General features: G+C 53.8%; 1 protein-coding gene across 1 annotated transcript in view; it reads left to right on the forward strand.

The window, feature by feature from the left end:
• Positions 1 to 23339, forward strand: part of OSBP2 (oxysterol binding protein 2) — a 372195-nt gene that overhangs the window by 304974 nt on the left and 43882 nt on the right. Inside the window, exons 5-8 of the mRNA XM_073313236.1 lie at positions 2840 to 2957; positions 5075 to 5141; positions 6633 to 6800; positions 15679 to 15924. Of these exons, the coding sequence (XP_073169337.1) occupies positions 2840 to 2957; positions 5075 to 5141; positions 6633 to 6800; positions 15679 to 15924 (599 nt within the window). The remainder of the gene's footprint in view (positions 1 to 2839; positions 2958 to 5074; positions 5142 to 6632; positions 6801 to 15678; positions 15925 to 23339) is intronic.

Raw genomic sequence — 23339 nt, forward strand, 5'->3', positions numbered from 1 at the left:
CTCTTATGGGGCAGGTCTCTGGGCTGTGCGATAGAGGTCAGATGATCACAGTGGTCCCTTCTGGCTGCACTGCATGGAGGGTGGAGAGGAGGTGTGCCACCCTAGCAGAGCTGGATGGCAGTATGATGTGTTTTGAAGGCTTACTGCCCCCGACACTGGGAGAAACATCCCCTGCTACACCTGGGTAACCAGCATAGCCATCATGGCTGGAAGGAGGCAGGGCTAGGAGCTGGTCCATGCCCCACCCACATTGCCCCTCTCTGGGGCCATTAGCTAGCACACAGTGCTGGGAGGCAGCTTGTAGCAGGGTGTGCTGGGGAGCAGCCCCTTGTGGGCCCTTTTTTCCCCCGCTAAAACACCCACATGGCATAGACATTTACCCCCAGTCCCCTCTTTAGGCTTCTGAAGATGCGCAGTGTGTCCTGCTGATTAGCACTGCCAGGGAAAATGTCACAGCACATCCCTTCCGTATGGATCCCAGTGAGCCAGGACCAAGCAAAGAGAAGAGAACAGATTTCCTTTGGGGGATGGGAGAGCAAAATGCAGCTTGCTGGCTGGAGAAAGTGCATGGACAGCACAGTGTCTGGGTCTTCATTGCAGATTCTTCCCTTGACCTACCTCCTGCCTCTCGGAGGGATGGATTAGCTACAGGAACGGAATAACCCCTCCTGTTGATGCAGGAAGTGCCCACGCTATGGCATCGTAGCTGCGCCGCTGTAATGGCAGCTGTCGTGTAGACTTGCCCAGAGCCTGTTTACATGGTGCATTCGGCAGCACGTCGTGTGTCGTCATTTCGCCCCAATAGGCAGCAGGCCCAGCTGGTTGTGATGCCTGGAGTCCCAGTTGCTTCTGTCTTTGTTCCATTTTTCAGTTGCTCCTAACTTTGTCAGACTTGAACCATTGAGCTGAAAATTGCCTGCCGGGTCTCTGATTTGTAACGCAATAGCAACCAGCGGCCCCCAGTAGAATCGGCGCTGCTTGGTGCCATACAAAGACACAGGAAAACCATGTCCCTTCCCCCAAAGACCTGACAAGGTCTGAAACAAGGGGGAGCAAGTGCCCGTGTTCCACCGTGGGAGCAAAGCGAGGAGGGAGGCTGGGTAAAGGCCACTGTAGCATGTGGACACCACGGGAGTCATTCCGCAATTTCACAGTTCCAAATCATTGGAGGTGGTTGTTTCGATCAGCTCTCCCCAAATGCCCCAGGCCCAGCCGTCTTTGTTGGCTGATTTCTTGTAGGAGGTGGGCCTGAGGAAGGATTGGAAGGATGAGAGGATTGTAGCCTTATGGCTCAGCTCCTGGAGGGGGTTCCATGCATCAGGAAGGGCGGCGTGGAGAAGTGTGTTGGAGAAGGTGCCAAATGGCATCCAAGGCCTGCCTCAGTGGCAGAGCAGAGGGAGAGGCAGAGTTACACTGATCCCAAGAAGCTCGATCTTGATGCTGGTGAGGTGCTCAGCTAGTCAGCTAGGATGTGACTCTTAGTAGCTGTGTCTTGTATCGACTGGAGGGTGTGCCATCAGAGCGCCCGCCCAGAGGAGTGTTAATGGTCAGTGTGGGGGATGATGGGGTGCTGGTGTCTGAATGGAGGAAGGGTCAGATCATAGCTCTTGAGGGAACAAACAGCAGCAGGGTTTGGAGTCCCTGGGCAGGGCTGAGAGCCATTGGCCCAAACTGCAAACTCTTTATATGATGGAAACCACTTGAAGCCAGGGGGTGCTGCAGCACCCCTAGTTCTAGCCCCTGTGTCTCTGGGCAGGCATGTTCCCTGTTATTGGTTCAGATCTCTCAGGGAAGAACATTTTTTTAAACATAAGCAAACGTTGTTATAAATCCCTCCCGCCCGGCAAATAGCAGGGGCCTTGGGGACAGCCCCAAAAACGCCATTAAACTCGTTGTTTGAGATTGACTAGATTGCCAGTTGAACGTGTCTGTTTTGAAATTTGAACCATATTTGATGGGACACACCGGTCACATGGTAAACTTCCAGCTGAATCCAGGCATTGATGGCATCTGTGAGGCACTCATCACCGTGGTACCAAAGCGTTTTGTGCCCTGATTGGGCAAGAGCAAAGTCTGCCCAGCAGTGTCCCCCTCATTTTTCCCACCCACGTGCGGAATTAATTTTGTTATGTGCAGCAATAGGGAGGTGTTGTGTGACACGTGACCTTCCTATGGGTGCACATAACAACATTCATGTGGTGGGGGTGGGGCCGAGGGGTTCAGAGTGTGGGAGGGGGCTCAGGGCTGGGGCAGAGGGTTGGGGTGCAGGGGGGTGAGGGCTCTAGCTGGGGGTGCCAGCTCTGGGTTGGGGCTGGGGATGAGGGGTTTGACGTGCAGTGGGGCTACGGTGGGGAGAGCGGACCCCCCCCTAGCTCTCTCACTACTGCAGCTGGGCTGGGGGAAGAGGTGTCTCCCCAGCCGCAGCAGGCCCAGGGCCGGGCCAGGCCAGAGGAGGGGCGGCTGTTCCCCAGCCGCGGCAGGTCCAGGGCTGGGCTGGGGCTGGGCCGGCAGGGAGAGGCAGCAGGTCTGGGGCTTGGGGAGAGGCATCTCTCCCCGCTGCAGCCCTGAGTGCCTGTGTGGCACTTAATAGGCAGCTGCGCAGTCACGCAGCTTAGGGGGAACTTGGCTACCCAGCTCCACCAGCACCCTTCAGCCAGCATAACGCTGGGCGTGAGAGAGGAGAGGGAAGGGGACAGACAGACAGCACCATGGGGCAGGGGGGAAGAGCGAAGGTCTGTGGGGATCCACTGGGGCTCTGGTCTGGGAGCAGATGTTAATGCTCTGTGTGAGCAGTCAGGGGAAGATGCGGCGCTGACCAGGTTGTTCTTTGTGCCCACAGGGAGTGTGCCGCCTGCCAAAGGGGAAGCCAGTGATGAAGATGAGGAGACAGAGTATTTTGATGCCATGGAGGATGCACCAGCTTTTATCACAGTAGCTGCAGACCCCAAACATCACAGGTATGAAGCTACCCACAGTGTGGTGCAGGCCCAGAGCCCACCGCACGAATAGGAAGAGTGGGGAGGAGGCACTTAGGCTGGCTTCTCACGAATAACGTAGAGGCAGCATCCTCTTGGTTTGCATTAATCACACCCACCCCTTCAGGTGGGTCAGCTGTGTGGGCAGGCAGCAAGAGGTTTCAAACATCAGTGCTGGCCAGTGGCCTAGAGTGTGGAGCCCTCTCCCCCTGGCAGGGCAGAGTGCCCTCAGACAGAGCCACCAGGCCCCTTCTTCCTGGACTGGAGGGACAGCCTCTGGCTGGCTCTCTCCTCTCCACCAGGGCTGGTCAGGGCCACTGGCAATGTTTTTGCAGTGTGGACTCTGCCCACTAGAAACTGGATGGAGACCCGCCAACCCGCTGTGCATGAGGCAAAGAGCCGTGATCAGGAGGGAACAGCATGGGCTGGATTTGAAATAGCCACAGAGGTAAATGGCTCCCTATCTCAGACCCAATGGCCTGGTCTGTCCCCCCGAGGCCTGATTAGGAATGTGGGATTTACCAAGTGTGAGGACAAGTTTCTAACTCGGTAACACAGGCCCAGAGCCTCCAAGTCATCTAGGCTCCCAACTTCCAGAGAGCTCAGTGGAGCTTAGGAGTCTGTCTACCTGTGAGGATCTGGGCTGGAGTCCATGGCACGGGGGAGTTTTCAGAAGTCCGAGATCCCAGGCCAGAGAGCACTGGGGACAGAGGTCAGCAGCTGCCCTGGCTCCTGGGGCTCTGGGGGAAACAGCTGCTCCACACAGCAGCACCCACCAGGCTGGGCCTGTGTCATTGGACCCAGTGCGTGGCAAGTGTCGCGTGCTGCCATTCTCACTGGGCAGCACTGCACACCCACTGCCTTGGTAGCAATGAGTGCAGGAGATGGAGGGGAACAGGGAATCCCTGAGGACAAGCAAGGCCTGCTTTGGGACTGGTTCCCATGCAGGGTCACAAGCGGGAGATGCACTGTGCCCTCTCCCTCCTTCTCAGGAGCCACGGGGACTGGGCCCAGCCTGTCCCCCCTTTCACAGCTACTGGGGTCTGGTTTGCAAACAGGGAGGAGGCCCTATTTATCCAGGAGCCCAGACTCCTCCCACTTTCCCAGCCTGCTCGGGAGGAACTGCAGCGCCCAGCTTGCCTTCAGAGGCCTCCATCTTCTGTAGGGAGGGCTGGGAGGAAATGGCTTCTCCTGTATTCTAATGCTTTGGCCCCGGTGAGTTCTTCCGGGGAACACTCCCTATTCTGGACCCCCGCAGCCTTGCAGAGCAGGCCCCCAAGCCAAGGTAATCAGAAGCAGAGCTGCTGCTGGCCCAGGGCACTCTGATGGCCCAGGATCAATTATCTGCTCTGCTACAGGCCCCCTGTGAGAGCTTGGGAAAGTCACTTAGCTTCTCTGGGCCTCAGTTCCTATCCATCTGTGGGGATAAGCCCAGCCCTGCCTGGAGGGCTGTGAGGCTAAATCCATTAGAGACTGTGAAGGGCTCTGAGCCTTTGGTGGTGGGGGCCACAGGCATACCTATGATGGAGCCAGGAGCAAGAACTTAGGTTGCCTGGCCTCCCCAGACCTGAGCTTTAACCACTAGACTGCACTTCCTACCTAATCAAACCATGGCGATGGGGGCCAGAGCTTGAGGAGGGCACAGTGATCTCTCTTAGTGAGAGACCTGCCGGCACCAGGAAATGTCTCCCACCTAGCTCTATTTACATTAAAGAGACAGACTGTTGAAAAGCTGGGCCCAAGTGTGATTTGCAAACCAGTTTGGCTTCAGTTTCAGAGGGCCTGGTGATGAGATTAAGCACCATAGATCCTAGATCTGGGAATCGGGATCTTTAAGGGCTTGGAAGTGAGTTTTAGAAAGATCCTTTCCAGCAATGCACCTTGGTGTGCACTCGCTGACCCACAGGAGCAGCTGGCTTCATAGCAAGAATGAAAAGAAATAAGAACCTCCGGCATGTTTGCATACTGAGCTCCACCTATTGCAGCCCCCTTGCAATATCCTGAGGGTTAAATCAGGCCCCAGCATGGCCAGAGCAGCTATTCCTGTTCTGTTCTGTGCCTGCTTGCACCCATGCCCTCTGCCTCGGTCTTCCCTGCAGGCGTTCTGGCAGTAACCTGAGCGGGGCCAGCGAGGGGCACCCTGAGGACTGGAACCTGGAGGACAATGTGAGTGCATCGGGCAGATGGTGCTGGCAGAAAGTAATGACAAGGGGCAGGCCCCAGGGGACGAAGGCAACTTGGGGAAAATCCCCGTCCGATTCCCTCGCAGGGCAGTAGAATGGGCCATAACGGAGGAGATGGGAACTGAAGTCTCAGTTACAATATTCCAAGTGTGTCCGTTCAGCAGGAAACAAGTGGGAGCAGAGGGGAGAATAAGATGGATCAGCTCCCCCCAGCGCTCCCTGCACTTCACACAGGATCAGCCGTAGTTCTGGTGATACCTCTCTGCCCCAAAGAGTCTTCTCCCTCCACCGGTGGCTTTGCACTGGGGCCAGGTTGGTGGCGCCAGGGGGCTGAGTGCGGCTACCCGGCCATATCTGCCTACATGTGGTCCTCCTGAGCCTTTCTTGTGAGGAAATGCCCTGGCGACCCGGAAAGCCAGCCCAGTACACGCACATGTTAAGCAGCACCTGTACTGTTGTCGAGCAGATTTCTGCCCAGCCCGCCAGGCCTTTCCTGAGAACAAGCAAAGCCGCCTGCTGGGGGACGTTCTGGGTCTGAGCTGCCCATGCCCTGCATGGGGAGAGGCCAGATCCCAGGAGTGATACCTCAAGAGCTGACTGTCACCAGCCGCCAGGTTTCCATGGTTGGTTAGGGTTGCCAACTTTCTGATTGCAGAAAACCGAACACCCTGGCCCCCGAGGTCTCACCCCTGCCCTGTCCCTTCTCTGAGGCTCCGCTCCTCCCTCTGTGGCTCACTCTCCTCACCCCCCCCCCACTCGCTCATTTCCCTGGGCTGGGGCAGATGGTTGAGGTGTGCGGGGGGTGAGGGCTCCGGCTGGGAGTGCAGGCTTCAGTATAGGGCCAGAAATGAGGGGTTTAGGGTGCGGGAGGTGGCTCTGGGATGGGGCAGGAGGTTGGGGTGTGGGCTCCAGCTGGGGGTGCAGGCTGTGGGGTGGGGCCAGGGGTTGGGGCATGGGAGGGAGTGCAGGGTGCAGGCCCAGGGAGGGAGGTGGGGTGTGAGAGGGGGCTCAAAGCTGGGGCAGGCAGTTGGGGTGCAGGAGGGAGTTGGGGTGCAGGAGGGGGCTCAGGGCTGGGGGAAGTGGTTTGGGGTGCGGTGCAGATTCCAGGTGGTGCTTACCTGAGGTGGCTCCCAGAAGTGGCGACGTCCTCTGGCTCCTAAGCAGGGAGGCTCCACGCATTGCCCAGCCGGCACTTGGGGTCGGGGCAGTGCGTGGAGCCTCCCTGGCTGACCCTGCACCCAGGGGCCGCAGGGACATGTTGCCACTTCCGAGAGCCGCACAGAGGTAGGGCAGGCAGGGAGCCTGCCTTAGCTCCGCTGCGCCACCGACCGGACTTTTCATGGCCCAGTCAGCGGTGCTGACCAGAGCTGCCAGGGTCCCTTTTCCACCAGGCGTTCCAGTCGGAAACCGGATGCCTGACAACCCTACGGTTGGTTGATCTGTCTCTTTGACCCTAAGATTGCTGCTTCCCCAGGTCTTTGAGAGCGCAAATAAAACTGGCTACAATGAATCAACGGGCAAAGACGTCCTGCCGAAGAAGAGGAGACGAACGCGCATCCCAGACAAACCCAACTACAGCCTTAACCTCTGGAGCATAATGAAAAACTGCATTGGCAAAGAACTGTCCAAGATCCCTATGCCTGTACGTGAGTGCTTCCCCACTCTCGCCTGCGCCACACCCGATCTGAACGCTGCTTCCTGTCAGTATTTTGGTCAGACATTATGAAAGGGCCTGATCCTGGGAGGTGACGAGCGAGGGGTACTTGGTGTCTGCCAGGATCAGGCCCCAAAGAAGGAAATCGGAGGCAGTGCTGAACTGCAGAGGTAGGGCTGGGGGCACCAGCATTCTGGGTCAGGCTGGGTTCACCACTGAGCAGCTAAGGCTCCATGAAAGGGGGAGAGCTGTGTTTTCTCTCCTCCTGTTAGAGAAGGAGGTAACGGAAGCTGCCGAGACCTGGGCATTGGGAAGTAGCTGACAGCAGCAGAGCTGCAGCTGCACACGAGCCTTGAGCAGAGTCTGACTTTTGCATTGTGAGACACTTTAATCGGAAAAGAAATAGAATGATTCCTTGTGTGTTTCCAGTGCTCAGATGACAGTTGCCCCCCAGCAAGCCTGTCTCAGGGCAACTGCCACTGCTTGGGACCCTTCAGCGGAGCGAATTTGCATTGCCAATTGTTTCTGGCAGTTGGCTCTTGTGACTCTCTTATTAAGAGGATTCAAGCAAGTCAGCTGTGCAGTGCAGTCTGATCCTATCTGCCCTGACCCTGCCTGCCTCGTGCGCAGGAGTTAGGAGCAGCAGAGGGATTACGTCCTGTTGGTGGGTTTGCTGGTTTGAATGGATTTTCCCATGTGGGTGATGGGGGACAGGGAAGGAGACTACTCTGCCTGTAAACTGGGTTTCTGGATCCCCTGCACCAGCCTGGACTCATGGGTTTGCTCCTCACCTTCTGAAGGATAAAGCAGAGGGACTGTAGTGAAAGCAGAGTTTGCCCTACAGCATAGCATCGGGGGAGGGAGGCTGTCACTGACACCAAATGCTCTATGGAAAAACCTTCTGTGATGTGGGGGAAGGATAGCTCAGTGGTTTGAGCACTGGCCTGCTAACCCCAGGGTTGTGAGTTCAATCCTTGAGGGGGCCATTTAGGGATCTGGACCAAAAATTGGAGATTGGTCCTGCTTTGAGCAGGGGGTTGGACTAGATGACCTCCTGAGGTTCCTTCCAACCATGATATTCTATGATGGACCTGGCTTGATCTCCTCCCACCTCTACATGGAGCACTCATCTCTTCCCAGATGGGAGGCACTGGCCATGGGCAGTGCTCTATGGGGTTGTTTTTCAGCACTGACAATGGTGTCAGCATCCCCCTGTTTGGGTCACGTACCCCCTGTTTGGGTCTGAAGTTACTTACTCCTGTCGGAGGATTGTTTACAGCCATCTGCTTTCAGGTCCCCTTCTCAAAGTGCTTTCCTCTGTAGAAAAGGAAAGCAGAATCCTGTCTTGACAGTAAAGTTTCCAGTTCCTACTCTGAACCAGGAAACCTCTTTGTGGAGTCCGCAGCTGCATTGCCGGTGAATTGTCCCAGTTGGGGGAGAAGAATTGCTTAGGTCTAGGTAGGTGACACTGGAATTCATGCTTTAGAGAGCTCTCTGAACCACTGAGCAAAGCTCCTAGGGTGCGTGACATGCTGAGGGACATTCCCGAGCCCGTTAGATGTGGTTCTGCTTTGGAGATTCCACCACCTCCCTAGGTAACGCATTCCAATGCTTCACCACCCTCCTAGTGAAACTTTTTCCTAATATCCAACCTGAACCTCCCCCACTGCAACTTGAGACCATTACTCCTTGTTCTGTCATCTGCTACCACTGAACAGTCTAGATCCATCTTCTTTGGAACCCCCTCTCAGGTAGTTGAAAGCAGCTATCAAATCCCCCCTCATTCTTCTCTTCTGCAGACTAAATAATCCCAGTTCCCTCAGCCTCTCCTCATAAGTCATGTGTTCCAGACCCCTAATCATTTTTGTTGCCCTCCACTGGACTCTTTCCAATTTTTCCATATCCTTCTTGTAGTGTGGGGCCCAAAACTGGACACAGTACTCCAGATGAGGACTCCCCAGTGCCAGGGCCCAGCAGGAACCACGGTTCTTCTTGCTTGGCCCTGGCAAAGGGACCTGTGGGATGCTCTTAAACACCTTGCTGAGCAGTGCCCATGGGAGACACTAGGCTTTGGGGACTGGTGCTGACCCAGATAAAATCCTGCCCTTAGTGTTGCCCAGGAATCCATCCCCAAATTGCATCAGAAAAGGCACTTTGCAAAGGAAAATTGCCTTGTATGGGTGGCTGATTCTGCATCTCCTGCTGGCCGGCCCTGTAAGCACCATTCCTGGGACACGGTCATGGTGCGGTCTGACCAGTCTCCATTTGAAGATTAAGCACTGCCAGGCTCAGGAGCGAAAATGCCCATGGCCGCTGGAGAGTTCCAGCAGCGAATGTAGGTTATCGTGGCCTGTCAGAGGACAGAACTAACCTGAGAACCATTGTTCCAGTCAGGAGAGAGCTTGCACGGTAGCCATATAGCCAAAGTCCGGCTCTTACAGAACTCACTGACTCCTCCCCCCAGGGTCAGAAGGGCAAATGCCCTGTTATGGCAGCTTGTGCATTTTGTTGGGGAAAACACCCGTTATCCCTCCTGGGGGCTGTGCCTGAATGTGGTCTAACAGCCTGTGTGGCACTAAGTGGTAGATCTCCATCCCTTTCCCACAGTGTTCTCCAGCAGATACACCGCAGTCCTGGGCAGCCCATTAGACTCTTCTGCAATATCCATTTCAGGGGAAAGTTTGAAGTGTACAGGAATGTGCCTAGACCTAATGGAATGGTGTAAAAATACCAGCAGCTGCTGCATCTGCAGTTTGGAGCAATTTATACCTTTCCTGTCCATCAGAACATCCCGGGAATTACTAATGCAGAGTCAGGAATGTGAGAACAATATGCTCTGCCTGCCCCAATAATGTCATCTGTCAGCCTGTGGGAATTAATTACAATAAGCCCCAACAGGGCAAATTAATCCACACAGCTTCCCCAAGTTGCTGTCCCCAGTAAACTGTACATTAACCCCTGTGCTGTAAACAAACCGATGGGACCTAACAGTGACCACAGCTGCCTGTCCTCCCCCTCCATCAATACACTCAGCATCCTCAGCACAAAGACCTAGTTCTGCGAGGCACTGAGCTCCCATTTGAAGTCTGGGGAGGGCTGCCCCAGTTACCTTCATTTGAGATATTTACTCTGAGAACAATAAACTCTTGGGAAAGGCTGCAATTGTAAAGGGCAATTTAAAGCCAGTATCTGTGATGCATTTGCTTCTAGTGCAGTACAAATCAGTAGGAGGTTGCAATGGACTGATCTGGGTGCTGTGCATTAGTGTCAGAGTCCTTTGTCATTCCCAAGTTAATAGCGCCAGGATAGTGAATGTGAGAAATTCTTAATGTCTTATATGCACTTCTAAATATTTCCCGGGCTGGTTCTTTTGTTCCCTAGTCCCCATTTGCACACCAGTGGCAGATGTAAGGAGCTTAATAGATCTTCCATTCCACAGAGACAGGTTTCAGAGTAGCAGCCATGTTAGTCTGTATTCGCAAAAAGAAAAGGACTTGTAGCACCTTAGAGACTTTTCTTTTTGCCATTCCATAGAGCATTTTTTCAGACCCCATCTCCTCCCTATATGACCTGAGAGATTTGAAATCTTTCTGTGCAATTGAACAGGTGCCTGCAGATGTTCATTGTGAGTTGATATCTCTGCAGTCTCAAAATGGAATGTGCAATATATCAGCTGTGGGAGTTTTGCATTTTTGATGGATTAAACTTTATTCATCAGTGGGAAGATTTTTGATTTCCCATTGAAAGTGCAATGTTGTTGGAGCAGCTGTTGGGTTGGTTCTGGTACTGTACGTTGGAATGGATCAGTTTGCCTGATTTCTCTTCAGCGACTTCTCTCAAGGTGGTAGAGCTTTGCCCATTTTGTAAAGGCTGTATTGTAAATGTGCAAGGAAACCAACCTTTTCGACACAGCCGATTAACTCTTCCTTTAGCTCTCTACCTCAAAGTTTTGAGGATGCTCTAAGGATCCTATTGCCTATATCAGGGTTGGAAGGGACCTCAGGAGGTCATCTAGTCCAACCCCCTGCTCAAAGCAGGACCATTTAGGATGTGCTAAATCTCAGAGGGACACTGACCAGATTTTAAGAAATATGTACATAAAAATAAACTAGGGCTGAGGGGGAAGCGGTTTTCCCATCTCACGAGAATTTGAGATTTAAAACATTTTTCCCATACCAAATCAGGACAAAGCCAAATCTTCTCAAATGGACCATCTGATTTGGGTCAATTGACAATTTCAATTTTGACCACTCTTCTTTACACTTTTCACTATAAATGAAGTTACATTTTTAAAAGAAAAGTTATTCTGAACAAAACCCCCCAAACTTTTTGTTTATAAAATGTTGACACAAGACATCTTAACAATTTTGATACATTTGTGTCTGTGGTTTTCAGGTCAAAACTGACCCTTTCCCATTAACCGTTCCAGTGAATTGGCTTTTTCCTTTTTGTGAAAAAACATGTAGTCAAAACCCTGGCCAGCTGTAATAGTGCAGCGTAGGTGTAGATGTGTCAGCACCAGGATACTAGAGAGATAAGAGTGACCCGAAAAAGAGTTCTGTGTGGCTTGAAAGCTTGTCTTACTGGACCAACTTCTGCTGGTGAGAGAAAGATAGGACCTCGCCCACCGTGTCTCTGCTGTAATTGTAACATGGTCTGATCAGTTTCTCTTTTGCTTTTAGTTAGTTTCATGTTCTGGTTCTTAGGCACTAGCCTGGTGCTAACACTGCAGAGGACACTTTACTTTTTTTTTTTTTTAAACTTATATTTATTGGAAACCTTTTAAAATTTCATGGTAACATTTCTTTTGGTCTTAGGTTTTCCTGAAGCTGTTTTTTTTTTTCCCAGCATCAACTTTCAGGGGTAGACTTGCTCTGACAGTGTTGCTTTAAGAAAGAGACCCACGATCAGATATCTACAAATAATGATTCCAGAATATTTCGCTGCGTTTAGCAAGAGCATCATCCTTCCAGTTTAGTGGGATAAGCAAAAGAAGGAATGATCTTAGCTGCATGCAGGCTGCAGCTGGAGTGGAGAGAGCTCTGGACCCAGAGGAGGTGCTGGGCTGAGGATTTAATTGCTGGTTATTTATAGAAGCAGGGAGAGAAGTAATTAGCTGTGCAACAAAAAGTTAGGTGTGTACGTGTAGTCTCCCCTCTCCCCATATGCCTCGTGCTGCTGCAGGATGTCCAGCCGTGATCCCTTCTGCAGCATGGCATCAGGCTTGAGCTCCAGCTCTGTCTATCAAACATGTTTGGCGGGAAGAGCGAGTGTGGAATTATTCAGGTGACCTGCAGAGGCAGAAATTTGCGAAGGCAGAAGAGTCGTCATCTTGGCCTCAGCCCTGAAGTGAGACACCTGCACTCTGCTAGCTGCCACCATTGGGTCTGTGATGAATCATAGAATATCAGGGTTGGAAGGGACCCCAGAAGGTCATCTAGTCCAACCCCCTGCTCAAAGCAGGACCAATTCCCAGTTAAATCATCCCAGCCAGGGCTTTGTCAAGCCTGACCTTAAAAACCTCTAAGGAAGGAGATTCTACCACCTCCCTAGGTAACGCATTCCAGTGTTTCACCACCCTCTTAGTGAAAAAGTTTTTCCTAATATCCAATCTAAACCTTCCCCACTGCAACTTGAGACCATTACTCCTCGTTCTGTCATCTGCTACCATTGAGAACAGTCTAGAGCCATCCTCTTTGGAACCCCCTTTCAGGTAGTTGAAAGCAGCTATCAAATCCCCCCTCATTCTTCTCTTCTGCAGGCTAAACAATCCCAGTTCCCTCAGCCTCTCCTCATAACTCATGTGTTCCAGTCCCCTAATCATTTTTGTTGCCCTTCGCTGGACTCTCTCCAATTTATCCACATCCTTCTTGAAGTGTGGGGCCCAAAACTGGACACAGTACTCCAGATGAGGCCTCACCAATGTCGAATAGAGGGGAACGATCACGTCCCTCAATCTGCTCGCTATGCCCCTACTTATACATCCCAAAATGCCATTGGCCTTCTTGGCAACAAGGGCACACTGCTGACTCATATCCAGCTTCTCGTCCACTGTCACCCCTAGGTCCTTTTCCGCAGAACTGCTGCCTAGCCATTCGGTCCCTAGTCTGTAGCTGTGCATTGGGTTCTTCCGTCCTAAGTGCAGGACCCTGCACTTATCCTTATTGAACCTCATCAGATTTTTTTTGGCCCAATCCTCCAATTTGTCTAGGTCTTTCTGTATCCTATCCCTCCCCTCCAGCGTATCTACCATTCCTCCCAGTTGATGCAAGGGGGATAGAAGCAGAGCGCACAGCAGCAGCATTTCCCTGCTCCCAGCCCCACCGTTACAGTAAATAGATCTCTGACTCGCTCCTTGTACCTCTTCCCTTTTGATGGCTCCCTGTTCACTGTGTCTCACACCTGAGATCTAGGCAGGGCAGAAAGCCCAGCTTAATCACTGCCAGTATCTGGAATTCAGGGATGTCAGATCACTAAGCCATTGTTATTTAAATCTTATTAGAGAGAGTCCTTTCAAAGCTGTGGCTCTCTGGACTATCTCAAAGCTCTCTGTTTTCCTATGGAGGTCTTTCTCGGCTGAAGATCTGCCCCAGTTCCAGCCCTCGGTGCAGCTACACAAGCACAAACCTCCAGTGCAGACAGGCAAGCTCATATTGCACCAGGAAGCTGAGCTCTGCTATAAACCAGGGCAAGCTGCAGAGGTGCAAATCATGGCATAGAGCAATGATTCTCAACAGGGGGTCCACGGACTATGTCTAAGGGGTCCGCGAAAGACTTAGACTGAAAACTGACTGAACAGAATTCAACTCTATGTATAGACGATCGATTTCCAATGGGGTCTGCACCTCATTTGAAATTTCCAAAGGGGTCTGCAAATGAAAAAAGGTTGAAAAGCAAGGGCATAGAGCATCCTTGCCCGTGTGTGCTAGGGATTGCATTGATGCAGCTCTGCTGGTTGCAGTAATAGGAGCTAATGTGCAGTACAGAGAGTGCCCTGGAGAGGGACTCTTTTCCGGTGTTGGATAGTTCAGGTTGGTTCTCCTCTAGCTCTGCACTAGGTAGGCTTGGTACCTGGCTTTTCAAACTGCCTTACTTTTAAAACCTGGAACGTTCTCCTGGAACCTGCCGTTAACCACCTGGCATCACATCCCCTCTGTCCCCTGGCCCAGGAGTTGTGTACCCAGCTTGAGGACCCTCTGGAGTGTGCAATCACGTACTAGAATGAAGGGGGAATTGGTGCACTGCTTCCCTCTGATTTTGTGTGGCCCAGGAAGCAGCTGGTTTTCATCTTGCTATTAATAAAGCTGCAGGCCGGGCTGGGCTGGCAGCCTGTTTGTGGGCGATCAGACTCGAGCTGCTGAGTGAGTCTGGCAATGGCTGGAGGCCTCTGTCTATGGTCCTTGAGTAACCCCATTGTGCTGACACGGGAAGCGGTGCTGAGTGAGAGGGGCCCGCCCTCGGCCAGGGAAAGGCTCCTTGGGGGTGGGTTGTAAATAGAAGCTAGCCGGTGGTGGTGTTCTTCCCCCAGAGACACACTCACTTCCCTGCTAATGTGCCTCGGCCCAGACCTGGAGGGACGCCCTCTACAAGCCAGAGGGGAAGTCAGGTCTCGGGCCCATTGACTTCTTGACTCTCTTCTGAGCCGGTTTGGCCTGGGTGACTGGTGCCAGTTCTAGCTCTCGAGGGGAAAGTGTCTGTGTGCGCAACACAGGATGCAGCTGAGAGTGTCAGTCCGTGCGGGTCTCCAAGTCCCAGGTCACACTGTTCCCTGCTGATCCTGGCCATGCTAGTCAAAGCCCCCCCAGCCCTGGTGATGTGATGCAGAGCCTAGGAGCCAGGCATGAACCACCCTCTTCACCTTAACACTAGAGTTAAACTGAGAGGGCAGCCTGGGCAACTCGCTGTGTCTGAGCAGATCTGGCCTCCCCCGGCAGGTACCCCTTCACTCCACCCCACCTGGCAGCAGTCCCCAACCGCCTTGCCATTCATTGGTAGCAGCCGCCCACACACGCTGTTGCACTGTTTTAAGTGAGGTTTCCTGCAGCTCCCACATGGAGGGGGATGGGAAAATCCAGACTAAGGAGGGGAAGAGACTGTAGAGTGAAGCACAAGGAGCCAGGGCCGGATTGACCTTCTGTGGGCCCGGCGCCAAACTTATTTGTGGGCCCCCACGGAGGCAACAGAGCCTGGCGTGGGGAGGTCAGTCCCTGGAGCGAGGGGCCAGCCAGGGGCAATGGGGCATGGCATGGCAGGAGTGGCCCTGCTCCACCCAATGCAAGGGCACTATTTACAAACGGGCAGTTGCCCCACGCACAGTGGCCTGCCTGGCCCTGTGCTGCCAGCATGCCCCTTCCCCTTGGGGGCAGGCCCATGCCACCCCACACAACCCACCCACCAAACACCCCCAAGACCCAGCCGGCGGGCAGGCCGAGAGGAGCAGGTGGTGGGTGGGGGAGCCAGCGGGATCACAGGGTGCAGGGCAGGTGAAGCAGGCTGGGCCCCCCTGGAGCATGAGCCCGGCTCCATGGAGCCACTGGAACTGTTGCAAGGAGCGGAGCTGGGTGGCAGTGCGCTCCGGTTGCTCTGGCGAATTAGAGCGTTCCCTTCCTCTCCAGATCTCTGTTCAGGACACAGTCACCTTGGAGAGGCTGAGGGCTCAGCACTGGAAGCCCGGAAGTCGGAGGTTACCTTGAAAATTAGATGTGTGGGAGAGCAGTGTGTATGGGGATGGACGTGCAACGCGACACAGTGGGACAGCAGCTAGGCCATAGTCTACCTGAAGATCACTGACTGCCGGTGTCTTTGCCGGAAGCCCATTGCTCACCCGTTAGTGCACGTGCCTAACTCTCTATTCCCCCTGCATTAGGTAAACTTCAATGAGCCACTTTCCATGCTGCAGAGGCTGACTGAGGACCTGGAATACCACGAGCTGCTGGACAAAGCTGTGAAGTGCGAGAGCTCCACCGAGCAGATGTGTTTCGTTGCTGCATTTTCCGTGTCTTCCTACTCGACGACTGTGCACCGCACTGCGAAGCCGTTCAACCCCCTGCTGGGGGAAACATACGAACTCGACCGGCTAGATGAGCTTGGCTTCCGATCGCTCTGCGAGCAGGTATGGGCAGGGCTGCGGGAAAGGGGCTCTTCATCTCAGTCTTTCAGGAGCACTGTTGCATTCCTCGAAGAGCAGTTCCCTGGGGCTCCCCTGTTCCACACTGGTCCTGCTTCCACTGCAGTCAATCTGCATTTGTTATTGCTATGAATGGGCCCAGCAGCGGATCCTACACAAGTGACCCTTTCCGATGGCAGAAGCAAAATGTGCATTCCCCAGGGTAACAGGGTGGAAATGATGGGGAGACCAGGGGGAGGTGGGAGCCTCTTCCAACCTATCGCAGTTTTAACTAGCTGGACATAAGTACCAAATTGCCAGCCCTGGGTCTGGGATGAGCTTGCACATGGAGCTTTGCAGCTAAATTCTCCACAGATGTGTTGTCTCTGTCAACAGTTGTGCTTAATCTGTAGGCCCAAACGTGAACCGGTTTTGTGTTTCCGTTGTGGAGGGGAGTGCTCCTGATTGTTCAGAACCTAACGTCAGGATACATTGTTAAATCTGGTTCGGAGCAATAGTTCCCATATGTAAAATGCGTGAGGCCCCCCGCTGTATAAACCTGGCTGTGCCTCCATCCTCTGCTCCCAGGGTCTGACGGGAGCTGCCATTTGCTCCCTTAGGAGCAGGCACAGGGCTGGTCACAGGGAACTGCAGGGGACAGAACCGGATACCCGGTGGAAGTCAAGGAGCAGGCTCATGCAGTGACACCCCCAGGAGGCTAAAGGGAGCCCAAAAGTTTCCCTGGCATCACCAGCTGGGCTTCCAAAGGCTGCCCAGCCGAGCTATTGGGCAGGTGGGGGTGTGGTGTTCAGTAATGCCCACAGAGTACATGGATGGTGCAGGGAGCAGGAGGATGGTAACTGATCATAGTGAAAGCCAGGGAGCTTTTGGGGGAAGGCCAGGAGTTCAGCTTTGGCCATGCACAGCTTGAGTGAGCAGCGAGACACCCAAGAGTAACCCCAAGAGGGAGGTGTCAGCCAGGCAGGCCGGGAGGCGGAATTGGATGGAAGTGACAGATCGGGTGTGCTGAGCCAATCAGGCTAGAGATGGTAATTGGAGTGCGAGAGCATGAGGTCACCCAGGAAGAGGGTGTAAAGCGAGAAGAGGAGGGCAAGGCTGGGGCCCTGTGGGACCCCCGGAGCATGAGAGAGAGGAGGAGAGGGACCTCCCAGCAGAGATGCGGAAGCAGCAGGAGAGCGGGTGGGACACACTTTAATTGAAACTGAAAGAAGAACACTCCTTGTGATGCCAAAATTGTCCCAAATGACAGAGGAAATGGTCATCCCATGGAATCTTGGCGAGAAGGTCGCTGCCCCCCAGGCAAGGTGGGTCTCTGGTTTCTCTCCCTGAGGTGCCAGCCGTGCAGTGCCAAAGCCAGTCTTGTGAGTTCTGCTGTAATTCTCTGTGTGCGAGGATGGGCGGCGATCATGTGACTCTCACAAACGTGCCCGGTGCGTGGAGGATGTTGTCTTCCCAGCCTGTGGCAGGAACGATGACTCGGTCACTGGTGGCCACTGTGGGAAGTGATGTTGATTCCAGTGGGGAGTAAAAAGCCATGGCAAGGAATGGCCTGAAACACTCCTTCCCCTCTGCATTCCTTCAGCATCAAGGGAGCGCTGCCCCAGAATGCTTAGGGGCTCCGTCGCCTAGTGGCTTCATGCTCCCACTGTGTAGCTCTCGTGCTCTGTATTCAATCCGAACTGGCTACAGGCCAGCAATAAAACAGGCCAGATAGGCTCATCTCTGCCGTGAGACCATCGGCCTTTGGGACGGGGTTTCATCTGACGTTTGAGCAGAATGGGAAATAGCAGTGAGGGCGAAACTCTGCTACAGCTGAACTGTTCACATAAACTGCTGTCTTTTGAAATCTCACAGAGGCACGTTTAACAAGCTGGTTCCTCTCTGCTCCGAGTGTCTCTGCAGAGCTGGATGGGGCTCGGTAGTTTTCTTTGTCCTTGTTTTGGAATGAAAAGGTTTCATTGCATGGCCCTGACACAAATGAAGATCCTCGAGCTTCCCAGTGTATCCAAGGCTTGCCTGTCGAGCAGAAGGTCTTAATTAAAACCTGGTGAGCTTAATTAGTTGAGATCTATAAAGAAAATTGATTCGTGACAAGTGACTGTTCAATACTCTCAGCTGCTCCATCCCATCCTCCTGGTGGATAGATTTACAGGGCCATTTATTTTCTTTCCCCCATATGTAGACAGTGGTGTTGACATGGTGATTTATGTTATCCAGAAGGTTTATTTGTCATCTTGAAAAACAAGGTCCCATGGAGCAAGAGAACTGTTTGATCTTTGTCTCGATCAGCGTTTCTCGAATGCAGCCACCATGGTTGCATGTGGCCACCAGCGGATTTTTTTCTGCAGCCACAATAGCCTCCAAAGCATGGGCAGAGATGGGGGGGGGGGACAAAGCAGCGGCGCCTCCCTGCAGCACCCAGCTGTTACCAAGAGTAGCGAGATGCACCACCTTGATGTTTGTGCTGGCACCGCCAGCAGGGATCGGTGCCCTGCACTGCACCACCTCGGAGCTCTGGGCAGAGCCTCTGGAGACACCTGGGGCCGGTGTCTGCGGTGCCGGAGTTGGATCTTGTCAGTGGAGGCGGCTGCAGCGTTTGATCACCGGGGCTCTCCCCTGGGGCCTGGGGAGCCTGGAACTCTGCAGGTGGCCGGTGAGTTCTCGACCCCCTTCCCTGGAGCAGACTCTCAATGAAGGGCTGCAGGAGTCAGGAACAGAGAGACAGGGTTTGTCAGAGCAGCCACCAGCAGGAACCCCTGGTCTAGATTGTGAAACCCTGAACAAAACACGAATATCTGCATGTAAAACACAGCCCATCCCCCTGCAAAGGCAGGACATGGCTCCCTGATTGACGTATCCAATATGACGCTGACCCTGGCAGTCTTCTGGAGCTAATGCTCTGGTATTAAACTCTTGCTTCTTTCTACACTAGAAATTTCCCTTAAGATTTAAACTGGTCTTGATGTCAAAATGTTTCTGAAATGCCTTTGCAATGCAGTGTGAGAAGCAGCCGGTCAGCGGCTGGCGCTGCATGGCAAAAGCATTGTGTGTTACATCAAGGGGAACAGTCTCATACCCCTATCTCCTTGAGGTACAGCCCTGTGGACTTGCCTGGTCTCACTTACAGCGGTGTCTCCAGTGGAGTTTGCTTGGAGTGAAATGATGTAAAGGGGAGAAGACTGGGGCTCGGGCGAGTCTGCTGGGATCTGAGCATTCGGGAAAGTGCAGGGTTAGCCACTGCTGTGTGGGGAGCAGATGGGAACAGGAGTGGAGGGCCAAGTGCATGCAAGTGGAGTGAAAATATTCCAGTGTATCCCCAAATCCTACAGTTAGAGCCCCTGTGAACCAGACTCCTCCATCTATTGCTAGGGTCTGCTGACTGGCCCTCCCCAGCTCACAAATAGCAAGGTCAGAGCCCAGCTGTTTGACATTGTCAGCTATGGGCAGCTTAATGTGCGTAGTGAAATGCAGCTTGGAAATGTGTAGCCTTTTGCTTCTGCATACCGCCTAGGTGGTCAAAGTGGCACAGGCATGCCCCTGTACAGGAGATCCGCAGTTCCCACAGGGGTGGACTTGGCAGTACGAAATGGGCAGGTGCAGACATCTTGTTTGACTGAATCTGGAGTTGAAATAACTTTGCTGTTGGTTGTGCCCCTAATGAAGGGGCTCTGATAAAGCTGAGAACGGGGCTTGATTGGTTCTTGGGGCAGTTCTCCGTTCCCGCTTGGGGATGGTTCCCGCGAAAGGCGAAGAGTCCATCTGCAGGAGACAATGTGCATGGATGGTGGATATGGGAGACCAGAGGGCAGGGGGAATGCTGAGAACCCTGTGTGTTCTTTGCGTGATTGTCCACTCTTGGTGCACATGTGCCCCGTGCACACAAGATCAGGTTCTTTTTGGGCCGCACCTGAGCCATAGGTGTCCTCAAGTCCCTGTCCCCCCCCCCCCGGGGGCAATAAAGGGCAGAGTGGGCTTGACTGCCCCTTGGGTCCTTCTTCCTGCCAGTGACAGCGAGATGGAACCCCTGTGGTGCTGCCTGCCTCACTGGGCTGGGGAAGGCGGGTAGCAGTCTGAGTGAGTTCATGTCGTTAGTCAGATAGTTACTGCCTGTTTGCATAATGTATGTCTCTCGGTGTTTCAGTGGGGCTAGCCCCATACCCGGTAGTGTCTAAATATCCTGGGTCCAAACCTGCCCCTTGTGTGAACACCAGGCACTCCCTCTGCCTAGGAGCAGGACGTATCCCCGAGAGATGCTCCACGTGTCGCTCCTTCTCCAAGAGCACTCGGAAAGCTAGAGAAGCCAGCTGGAGTCGTGCCTCCTGGAGAGCTTAGTGCAGGCTTCCTTGGACACCGAGAGGAAGGGCAGAGCTACACCTCAGGCCTCCACTCAGTTTCTCTCCATGCACATCCTGGGGAGCTGAGATTTCCTCCCGGGCCACATCTACTAAGAGGCTCCACTCGCCCGCCACCATTCCAGCTTCGACTTACTCTGACGGGGCAGGAAGGCACATGCTGCAGGGATGAGCCCGGGCACAAGTCCCCTTCTCCAATGCCAGGCTGCTCACTCATCTTGGGCTCCACCTTCTGAGAGCCAAAGGCCTGGAAAGGCCTGCTACCTGGGAGTCATGTTCCTGGCTACCCAGCATTTGAGTATCGGCTATCTTGCTGTCGAGTGATTTCACTGTGAGCCTAGTACTGGAGGCACCTCTCCTGGAGAGGCTGAAGAGGGTGAAATCTAAGCCATCAGTTACTCGGCCAACAATACAGCTAGTCAAGGAGGTGTTTCTGGTACTGACCCCTTCCCTGGAGTCAAGGCATCTGAGTCGAATGGCCCATCCTTGGAGGGAATCTCCTTGTCCCGCATCCTCACAGAGCCGGGGGACCTCTCCCACCCACTTGCTGTGGCTCTGGGAGGCAGAGATGCAGCCACTCCAAGCCTGTTTAGGGCTTTGAGTGAGAGCCAGGTTTTCCCATTGAGCTGATGCCAGTGCAGAGCGGAGAGCCCTGGTGTGACGGCCCACACTGCTGTGTTCTGAGCTAGCAGAGCGTGCTCCACTCCAGATCGCTTATTGCCACTGCAGATTATGTCCCCATCAGATAGGAAAGGGGGACCACAGCCAAGGAAAGTGACCGTTATTGTGTGCCCAGTGACAATTGGAGGGCAAAGGCCCACATCCACAGTGAGGCAGCCACTCATCCAGTGCTTCTCTTCGTCATTCAGCATTGCCCCCTTCCTCCCTGGATGGAGCCTGAGCCAGCCACTTTTCACCCAGGACCCTATTCTGTGTAGCCCCTAGGACAGCAGGAAAACTGCACTCTGTGCTGCTTGAGAAGGAGCTGTACGACTGGGGGTTCAGCATGCTGCTAAATGCTGTTGCCCAGAGCATCTTCTGATCCCTCCTGGCCACCTGCTATGGAAGGAGCTGTGTGACAGGACCGAGCCCTGTTGGAACATGGAGAGCCTTTGAAGAAGAGGAGCAGGTGTCCATCCCAACCCTGGGAGAGTTCTTCCAGACGAAGGAACAAAGCTAGCTTTGTTCAGCTCCATCCACCCCCACCAGCTCCCAGGGAGAGGTCATCAGCCCCTTGCAATCCAGGATGTTGAGGGCCTCCAGTCGGTCTGAGATCACGGGCGTGGGTATTCAACCATGTCCTGAGATCATCCATCACTTAAACCAGCACCGTCTCCAGGCAAGATCCAGCTCCGAGGCCTGGCGGGAGGAGAATGAGATTCCGTAGGAAGCTGCTGGAGGTGACCGTAAACACCTTCTGGGTGCCCTTTCCCATGAAGGGGAGGCTGGGACTGAGCAGCGATTTGTGAGGCTGGTGTAGAAAGATGCTGATTTCAAGCGGCATTGCCGGGACCTGGCTAATGGGAGTTGGTGTAACACATGGGGCTGACGTCTCGTTGTCTCCTACTCATTGCAATGGAAACCCAGCCCGTGGGAAAACCCACGATTCCGGTTAAATGGCTGCTTGCGATTCCAAGGTCCAGTGATGCCAAGGCATTGTTTAGTCTAAGCGCTCCAAGATGTTTCACAGACTTTGCTGGAATCACCAAGGGGGTGAGTGGGTGGGGGTGGGGAAGCGTAATCCCTTCTTATCTGAATTCAGTGGCAAAGTTCCTGTAAGGGAGGCAGTTAAGAGGAGAGGGGTCGGCTGATAGGACAGGGGAACCCTGGGTTTTCTGGCTTGCTTAGTGCTCAGGGCTTCACCCTGTCTCCAAGCTGCACGCTCACCTTCTGGATCTGCCACCCCATTTCCTATCCCACTGAAGCCATTCTGGCTCCCTGGCTGGGCGGAATCGTTCAGCCATTAGAGATTGTGCACCTTGCTTGCAGCAGTTTCTCTAGGCTGGCCTATTTTGGTAGGGTTGTGCTGTAACCTCTCCCATACCTGTGGTTACAGGGGCAAGGTGCAGCAGAGCAGGCCAGCCTAGAGCACCACAAGCGTTGCTATAAGCTGGGCTTTGGGTCAGTCCGCATCACCAAGTCAACGACCACAGCTGGCCCTGCGTGGCCCAGCAGAGAGGCCAGGGAGCCCCTCCAGGGCAGAGCTGGGGAGCAGTGTGAGGCTGGATCCATGGACCAGGCTTAGGCTCCAGGGCTGCTCTGAGTTGCTTATCCTGCCATAGCATTGAAAATGGTTTCACCCTCTCTTCACAAGCATGCAAACCGCTGTCAGCAGCGGGGCCGCTGGGCCTTGCTGAGGGCAGGAAGAGGAGGTGTTGGTGTGGAGAAGGCTGGTGCGTGTGGTAGGTGTTTGGAGACTTCAGAAGCCAGTGAAAGAAGTGTCTGCCCTGCCGGCTGCTTCTCACACAGCATCTCTTCAAGATCTAGGAAGCCCATCCCTGCCGCACCCTACTGATGTTAGGCTGCAAGGCCAGGATTTTCCCATAATGCACTTGAACATTCCAGAAAGGAAGTAGCTTGAAATGGCTTCAATGATGGGCTCATCAGGTGAAGAACAAATCAAATGGGGCATCTGCATAATTCTCATCAGAAACCTTCTGGTACATCCCAGATGCCGCCCTCCAGCCAGGGTACAGGAACTGCGGAATGCTGGCATCCTCCAGGACTGGCTGGCTCTCCAGCATCCGCTCCGTGTAGGGGACCAGTAGGAAGCCCCAGTTCTGCTAGGGGCCGAGTGGACCAGTGAGTTAACCAGCCTGCCCACCAATGCTGGAGAGTGGACTTCAAAACTACCCCTCACAACGAGAATGAGCTTTGATAACTTGCTGCCTTTTCTCTTCAGAATATCAATTCTCATCACAACACCACCAACCCAGGCCGACAGGGAGGGGCAGGGCTGCAGGTCAGGCTGAGATTCATCAGCAGAGCTGTGGCGGGAAGGCCTCGGGACTGGAACAGCAGGGAATGCTGTGCTGCAGGTCAGGACTG

The sequence above is a fragment of the Lepidochelys kempii genome, chromosome 15 (genome assembly GCF_965140265.1).
Source record: "Lepidochelys kempii isolate rLepKem1 chromosome 15, rLepKem1.hap2, whole genome shotgun sequence".
Classification (NCBI taxonomy): Eukaryota; Metazoa; Chordata; order Testudines; family Cheloniidae; genus Lepidochelys; species Lepidochelys kempii.